Raw genomic sequence first — 9,212 nt, forward strand, 5'->3', positions numbered from 1 at the left:
GTTCCTGTGTCCCTGGGGGTCACACCGGAGCCCCACCCCAGTCCACACAGCCCACACAATTGCCTCTGCCTGCACTCCCTCACTTCTCCCACTTCCCTGGAGTCCTTGATGCCTTATATGCTGTCAAGAGGGCTCCTGCTCCTGCTGGACCCCTGCCTGGCACTCTCTTCCCCATCCCCAAAGTCTGCACCCTCACTTCCTACAGATCGCACTCTCAGATCAGCCCTTTGCAGACTTCCCTGACCGTATCCCACCAACCATTTCCTATGCCCCTCATCCTGCCTTATTTATCCCCTTCGCACTCACCCCCAATCTGATATCTTTAGTTTTTGTTTATCGTCCAGTTTCCCTCTATTCTCCACCAGCATGTAAGCTCTGAGAGCATGGGATTTGTTTGTTCACTGACATATCCCTAGTACCAAGAGCAATGCCTGCACATATCAGATGAACGATACATATTTATCAAACTAATGAGTGAAGTGCGTCTGTCATTGGACAGAGAGGGTGGGCAGAGTCCCCCAAGGTGTGCTGGGGGCGTCCCCTCTGGGCGTGTGGAGTCTCCCTAAGTCTTCCGTCCAGGTTCTAAATGGAAGTTCCGGCTGCAGACAGCAGCTGGATCACTCAACAGAACTTGAGTTTCTTTTGGTGCAAACACTAGCCCTTCCGGCACCTCCCAGAACCGCGCCCGCCGACGCTCAGGGAAAGCTTACCCCCTCCCCTCCCTGTCTAACACTTTCCCCCCCCCCCCCCCCCCCCCGCCGGTCTGTTTTGGGTGTCGGTGTCAGTGTCAGGCCAACTCCCCAGCATGCACATGAGTCATAGCCAGAGAGCACCCGGAGCGCCTCTTGTGGGGTCTCAGTCACACCCTTCGCCTCACTCAAGCCTCACAACAACCCTCTGAGCCAGTCATTTTACAGATGAGGAAACTGCGGTCAGAGGCCGCAGAAGTGACCTACCCAAGCCCCTCGCTGGTGTCACAAGGCGGAGTGCAGCGGGCTCCTTGGCCCCAAGGCCAGCGCCATCAGAGTTCAGTCCATGTTCAAAACCTGTTTGGAGAATGAAGAAAAGGGCAAACTTGAATTTTGGAGTTCCTGAGTGAGCAATGAAAACCCTGTAAACACAGCGTGTGCCAACCCACTGCAGGCTGAACGGGGTGGCCTGTCCATGCTTGGCTGAGCCTGGAGATCATGACTGCCCTCGTGTGCGATTCGGAGAAAGAAAAGGCAGTACTTGTCCTCCCAGGGGTCCAGGGGACCCAGCAATGGGATGTGAAGAACCCGAATGATGGTGCCCATCCCTGGCCCTCAGCCTCCCCCTGGGCAGAGACAAGGTCCAGAAGGATTGAATGATAAGCTAGAGGTGGGGACAGAGCTGGGAGCAGGACCCTTGCCTCTTAACATCAGTCCTATCCTTGTTCTCAGTCTACCTGCTACATCCATAATGTCTATATCCCTAGGAACTGTGTCTTTGTTTCCTCATGTGTAAAGTGGGGAAGTGGTACCAATCTAAGAGAATCAAAGGTTAACTGAGATAACACAAGAAAGTGCCTGGCAGAGAGCAAATTCTTAGTAAGTGGAGCATATGGCTATTAGCTGGTTCCAGGAGGGGCACATACATTGCATTGCCTCTTCCTTCCCTGCCTTACAAACGGGTCTCACAGGCCCGGAGCTGCAGATTTGGTAGTTAGAGGAACATTTATTTGTTTCAGGGAGAAACAATTAAAATAAAAGTGCCCAAATGGTGGAGATGATGTGGCAAAACTAGCACAGTGTGGGAGCATTTTTTAAGCATCTTCATTTAATTTTAGAGAAAGAGGGAGTGTGTGGGGCAGGGAAGGGGGTGTGCAGAGAGAGAGAGACTCTCAAGCAGTCTCCCCAGTCAGGGCAGCGCCTGACGTGGGGCTCGATCTCACAACCGTGAGATCCTGACCTGAGCCGCCATCGAGAATTAGACACTTAACCAACAGAGCCACCCAGGTGCCCCACGCAAGCATTTTAAATGTGCAAAGCAAATACCTTATGAAATGTTGACTACAAACAAAGGCTCATTTTGTCTGAATTCTCCCACCTTTCAAAACATACGTCAAGAAACAAATAATTTTGAAGCTGTCCAGCTAAGCGAGCTGTCAACTAGATCTACAATATTGCCAAGTGGGTCATTTTTTAAACCGGCAAACAAATATCCATGCCTCCTTTTATCTTTTGTCAGGACCAGCCTCGAACTTGGTGCATTTGTTGCTGTTGTTTTTCAACGAAAGGGAAACTGAGGCTCCAGGGCCTTGGGACTCATGCAGGAGACCACCTTGCCGGCCAAGGAAGAGCGGATGGAAGGCCCTTGTTTGACCTTCTTCTGGGAGGTGGGAGCCGGCAGGTTGTCGGTGTGGCTGCACTTCCTGAGGCAGTAGACAGCGCGGGGGTGCAGGTGAGCATAAGACCTGTGACAGATCCTCTTGTCGCAGTTGCATTTCTGGGCCAGCTGGCAGAGATGACGGTGACGCCGGAGATGATGTTGACGACGGAGACGATGCCACCCCACAGGCGCGCCAAGCACAGGGTGGACGCTTTGTGGTAGTGCAGTCTGCCAGAGCGTGGCCATCTTCCAGTTGTCTGTCCACAAAAATCAGATGCTGCTGGTCAGGCGGGATGCCCTCTTTGCCTTGGACGTTGGCTTTGACATCCTCAGTGGTGGCCCTGCGCTCAACCTTGAGGGCGATGGTCCTGCCCGTCGGGGTCTCCACAAAGATCTGCATCTCTGCGTCTGCCACAGGCAGCTGCCCCCAAACTGCTCTGCCGTCTTTCAAATTTGGTGCATTTCGAACGATGCGGTAGCCGGAGTAGACCCTTCTTGGCATAAGACGTAGTGATTCTATATGCACCTACGTGTCACCAGGGCCAACCATTTGGGAAACAGCACTTTGACAAAACACACCCAGAACCATAAGGGCCCCTTACGCACTTTGACTAGTTATTTATCCTAATGAAATAATTCTTAAAAAGCAAAGCAAAATTTGAACACGTAAGGGTGCTACTCACAGGGTTGTTTGTAGTTCAAGAAAAGGTAAACACACTCAATTTAGAACAGTAGGGGGATGATCTAGTAAATACACTTGAGTCCTTCATGATCCTTCGGCCAATAAAAATGATCATTTTGAAGACCACAGGATGATGTTTACATTCAAAGGTTTCATATTGAAGGAGAAAATGGGAAACTGCACAGAGATTCTGGTCTCTAACTGTCAGGGCGGTTTTCTTTGCTTGATTTTTGGTCCTTACAACAGCGCTGAAGGAGACAATACAGGGCTGTTATTTCTTCTCCCGTAGAGACACCCCACATCAAGCCTCCAGCCTCGGGGGTGAGAACGCAAAGCCCCTTTGCTGAGGCAGTCCCCAGCTCCCAGGTGAGGACAGTGCAAGACAAAACACCCCGTTCTCACTCACTCTTCCCCATCTCATGCAGGGGAGGTGGTGCTGGGTGGCCCCTTCCTCCCTCTCAGGCTGGGGTTTCCCCCAGGCAGATCTGGAAGACCCCCAGTCCCAGGCCCCAGCCTGCTCTGAGCTGGCTTATAGGAAGCCCCTTCTACATACTTGACCCATGAGATCATGTGGGAAAACCCTTAGAAACTCTAATACCCACTGCAGGTGTTTGTTGTTCCTATTACTAAAAAAAAAAAAGTTGTAATGTGAAATTTTTCCATCATGCAAAAATTGTTGCTCATCATATAACAAACACTCCCATCTCCATAGCCCAGCTTAGAAGATAAAACCTCACAGGGACACTTGAAAGTTCCTCGCACTCCTTTCCTGATCCAGTGCCCCACCTCTGTCACAGAGGAAAACCAAACCAGAATTGAGTGTTTATCCACAAATGTTAAGTTGTATTGTTTTGCATGCTTTTAAACTTTGAATATGTGGTTTCCTACCATCTAGCATTCATTCAACAAGTTCACTCAACAAATATTTATTGAGCACCTGCTGTATGTTAGGTACCACTCAAGGCCCTGGGAGTATCAGTCAAAAGAACAGACAAGATCACTGTTCTCATGGTGTGTATATTCCCATGGGATACCCCAAACAGTAAGCAAAATTTATGAATTATAGGTGAATTCTATAATATGGTAGTATCAGAGGTGCAAAGGAGAAAAATAAAGTCAGAGAGGTGAATGTTGCAATTTTCAGTAGAATCATATCCTTCTATATCTTGCTTATTTACTCAGTCTTACAGTTTTCATTTTTATGAATGCACCAATTTCATTTATTCTCTTGTTAGTAAACATTTAAGATTTCTTTTTCTGTCATTATAAACAATATTGGCATAAGCATTCTTATAAATATCTCTTTGTGTGCACTTGGAAGATCTTCGGGAGCATGTACCTGGCATAGAATACAGGTACCTTGTATAGAATCGCTGGATCCAGGGCATCTTTGACTTAACTTAGCCAGGTGGTGCCATTGGCTCCCCACGGTGGTCATACCAGTGACTCTCGCCACCGATGTGTGGGTGTTCTGGTTACTCCATCTCTTCTCCACTATTTGGTGGTGTCAGATTTTTAAAAATACTTGCTAACCTGGTAAGTACAAAATGCTGTATTTTTGTTTAAATCTGAATTTCCCAGATGGCTATGAAGGTTGAACATATTTTCCTAAGTTTACTTACCATCTGTGTTCCTCTTCAATAACAAGGAATGTCACTGACTTTTGCCCATTGATTTTATATCTGGTGATGTTGCTAGCTAGCAATTAGTCTATAGCTTCCTTTGGGTTTTCTAGATAGACAATCCTAACATTTACAAATAATGAGTTTCTCTCTTTCTTTTCAAATGTATAATACCATTGATTTATTTTTAAAATTTTATTAATTTATTTTAAGACTTCTGCCATTAAATATATTAATTTATTTGAGAAAAATAAATTTAAAAATACAAGGTTGAATTAAAAAGGTAACAGTGAGCATCCTTATCTTTTCCTGATTTTAAAGGAAATGTTTCAGGGTACCTGACTGGCTCAGTCAGTAGAGGATGTGACTCTTGATCTCAGGGTTGCAGGTTTGAGCCCCATGTTGGGTGTAGAGATTACCTAGAAATAAAATATTATAAAATATTAAAAAAGGAAATGTTTCTATTGTTTACATATCAAGTAATATTTCCTTTACTTTTTTTTTACATTAAGGAAATTTTCTTCTATTTAAATCTGCTTAGAGGTTTATCATCAGTCAGTACGGGCATACCTTGTTTCATTGCTCTATTGCAATACACAGCTTTATTGCAGTTCACAGATACCGCGTTTCATAGAAATTGAAGGTTTGTCCCAACCTTGTGTCAAGCAAGTCTATTGGTGCCATTTTCCAACAGCATCTGCTCACTTTGTGTCTTTGTATCACATTTTGGTAATTCTTGCAATATTTCAAACTTTTCTATTACTATTTTATTTGTTATAGTGATCTGTGATCAGTGATAATGACTTACTGAAAGTTCAGATGATGGTTAGCATTTTTAGCAATAAAGTATTTTTATTTAAAAATTTTAAAAAATATTTATTTGTATTTGAGAGAGAGAAAGAGAGAGGGAAGGAGAGGGGGACAGTGTGCAAGTGGAGATGAGACAGAATCTGAAGCAGGCTCCAGGTTTCGAAGCATCAGCACAAAGCCCAATGTGGGGCTTGGACCCATGAATTGAGAGATCATGACCTGAGCCGAAGTCAGACACTTAACAGACTGAGCCACCCAGGCACCCCAGAAATAAAGTATTTTAAAATTAAGTTATATGCATTATCTTTTTAGACATAATGTTACTGCATACTTAGTAGACTACAGTGTAGTGTAAGCACAACTTTTATATGCACTGGAAAACCAAAGAATTAATTTGACTCATTTTATTGTGATATTGGCTTTATTGTGGTGGTCTGGAACCAAATCCACAATATCTCCCAAATATACCTGTATATACTTTCACCAAATACCTTTCTGCATCTATTTAGATGGTCGTATGGTTTTTCTTCTTTAAGCTATTACCTTTATATATTTATATAATTTATAAAGGTAAATTACCTTTATAGATGTTCTAATATTAACCTAGTTTTGTATCCCTGGGATAAACTCAACTTGGTTATGGTATGTTATCTTTTTTATACACAGTTGCCTTATTTTAATAATATGTTATTTAGGATTACTACATCTACATTCATGAGTTACATTGGCCTGTAATTTTCCTTTCTCATGCTTTAGTTGTCTAATTTTGGTATGAAAATTATACTGGCCTCAAAGAATAAATTTGGGAGTATTCCTTATTTTTCTATTCTGTGAAAGAATTCATATATGATTGGGATTATCTATTCCTTGAAGTGTTGGTAGAATTCACCTATAAAACCATCTGGGCCTTGAGTTTTCTTTGCAGGGAAGTTTTTAATTATTGTTTCAATTTCTTTCATAGTTTTAAGACTATTAATATTTTTTCCAATTTTGGTGGCAGTTTATTTCTACTAAGATTTCAAATTTGTTGGCATAAAGTCTTTGATAGTATTCTTTTATCTTTTTTAATTTAATTATAATCTTATTTGAGGGGCGCCTGGGTGGCTCAGTCGGTTAAGTGTCCGACTTCAGCCCAGGTCATGATCTCATGGTCCGTGAGTTCGAGCCCCGCGTCGGGCTCTGTGCTGACAGCTCAGAGCCTGGAGCCTGTTTCAGAGTCTGTGTCTCCCTCTCTCTCTGTCCCGTTCATGCTCTGTCTGTCTCTGTCTCAAAAATAAATAAACTTAAAAAAATTAAAAAAAAATTATAATCTTATTTGAGAATATAGCTACGGAAAAGACAAAATCTTCAGATATTTGGCTGTCTTTATCTTATCTTTTAAACCTCCTCTTTAACTATAGTCATGTTATTCTTTTCATTTATGATGTTACTTCTGTTTCTTTTCCTTGATCAGTCTTTCCCAAGATGTGTCTGTCTGCTCAATGCAGAGAATCGACTCTTGCCTTTGTTGGTCTCTATTGCATTTTTGGTTTTTATTTTGTTGATTCCATTTTGTTTTTTAGTATCTCCTTGCTTATATTGTTTCTTAGGTTGGACACTTAGGTCATTAATTTGCTCTGAGGGTATTTGCCTCTGGCTGAACAACAGCTGGTCTTGAGGGCACTGTGTATGGGGGACCCTCCACACAAAGGAGGCCTCCAAAGGCCTACCCTTGGCGTAATCTTCTTTCTTCCCCAAACTCTGGTAGAATGATTTAAAAAGGAAAAAACCCGTGAGGAAGAGAACAATAGAGGGATCATCAGCCACAGCACTTCGGAAGTTGGAAAGTAGATGGATTTAACAGGCCCAAGAAACCAAATCCCAAACTTGAAAAAGAAGCTGATTTGTACCACAGACCAGGAAGTGTCCCGGGAACCAGGCATGCCAGTTGTCTCAGAGCTGGGAACTGGGGTTAATTGGGGGTGGGGGGACAGAGGAAAGATCCTATGTGTTTGCAGAGAACAAGTAGATTGTAGGCAAAGGATTATGGCTCAAAATGGCATTGGATTTTTCAAAAAACATCAGTGGAAGCCAGAACACGATGGAGTCCAACATTTGTCCAACATTTTGAAAGAAAGAGTTTGTGGTTAAATTGGTGAGATATATTAGCAAACTAAGTCAATGACAAGAACAAGTTAGTTATTAATTCCAGAGGAAAAAACATAGTATCCTTTACAGCTCATTAAATGACCATAGATTCACAGTCATACTTAGGCAAATAACTAATACTGATCTGATCAGAATTACAAATCACTGTATTGGGAGGCTGACGATGGACGCAGGAAGAGGTATGTGCATGTTTTGTGGGGTGTGTGTGTAAGGGCAGGGGGTTGGAGAGAGACCAAATCCTCCCTTTCCATGATGAGAAATCATTAGGTAATGCCCAAACCTGAAAAATCAAGAAGTAACAAACAAATGTTATTTAGAGAAAATACTGTAAATAACAAAAGAACTGAAAGCAGCATTTCTGGGACTGGGAAAGAGATGGGGGAAGGCTGGCAGTGGGGGTGGGGTGGGGCTGCAGGGAAATGCTACTTTCCATAATAAACCATGTAGAATTCTTCAAATTTTAAAATTATGTGCACGTATAACTTTCAACAAAACTAACTAAAAAAAAAACAAAACCCATGATTTGCAGCCTCATACATATGTATATCTTTAAGATCTCTTCATGCCAAGCCCCTCCCCACCCCCCCCCCCCACCCCCGCATAGATTCCAGAAGTGGCACTGCTGGGTCAGCAGGCATTGTGGATTTAAGATCTCAGCCACAGCGCTGAAACACCTTTATCTTGCAAACACCATTATCAATTTTCAGATCTTTGCCCATTTGGTGGTTAAAAAAAAAGCCATCATACTGGAATTTTGATTTGCATTTCTTTGACTACCGAATAGTTTTATATTTAGCCATTTTTTAGTTCTTCTTTAATTTCCTGTTACAGTTCTTTGTCCGTTTTTATCTTGGAGTGTTCATCTTTTTCACTATTGATTTGTAAGGGCTCTTAAAATAGTAAGCCTACTAATTCTTTATCACACATATTACAAATATCCCTCCCCACCCCTCTGTAGGTCCTTCTGCTTTTAATTTTCTTTTTGATGTGAGGGATTTTTCATTTTTATATAATTGAGCCTATCTTTTATGCTTTTTGCCTTTGGGGTCACTGCTGAAAAGTCCGTGCTCATCCATAAGCTATTACAAACACAGCATTTCTTGTAATTTCATCTAGTATATATTTCATTACTTCTAAGTTTTTCACATTTTAAATCTCTGAAATCGGGGTGCCTTTATAATCACTGGGGCTCAGGTGGTAGTCACACATCAGAATGTGCAGAAAGTGCCCATGACTTGTAAAAAAATGTCTTGGAGGGGCACCTGGGTGGCTCATTCAATTAAGCATCTGATTCTTGATTTCAGCTTAGGTCATGATCTCATGGTTCTTGGGATCAAGCCCCATGTCGGGCTCTGTGTTGACAGTGTGGGGTGGTTGCTTGGGATTCTCTCTCTCTCTCTTTCTCTCTCTCTCTCTCTCTCTCTCTCTCCCCCTTCCCTGCTCCCTTGTGCACTCATGTTCTCTCTCTCTCTCAAAACTAAATAAGCATTAAAAAAAGAAAAATTGGGGAGGCAAGAGTGAAGCACTCTTAGCTGTATTTATCACCTCTTTCCTTTTTTCTCCAGGGCAGACTATACCTCCCAGGCCTTCTTGCTGTTAGG

The 9,212-nt window shown here is 42.8% G+C and overlaps 1 protein-coding gene across 1 annotated transcript; it reads right to left on the bottom strand.

The window, feature by feature from the left end:
• Positions 1-1,797: 1,797 nt before the first annotated feature.
• Positions 1,798-3,211, bottom strand: LOC128312005 (uncharacterized). The gene has a single exon (XM_053204256.1). It carries the CDS (start codon positions 2,849-2,851, stop codon positions 2,195-2,197), a length of 657 nt encoding a protein of 218 aa, XP_053060231.1. The 5' UTR covers positions 2,852-3,211; the 3' UTR covers positions 1,798-2,194.
• Between the last annotated feature and the right edge of the window lie 6,001 nt (positions 3,212-9,212).

Source organism: Acinonyx jubatus, chromosome D4, assembly GCF_027475565.1.
Source record: "Acinonyx jubatus isolate Ajub_Pintada_27869175 chromosome D4, VMU_Ajub_asm_v1.0, whole genome shotgun sequence".
NCBI lineage: Eukaryota > Metazoa > Chordata > Mammalia > Carnivora > Felidae > Acinonyx > Acinonyx jubatus.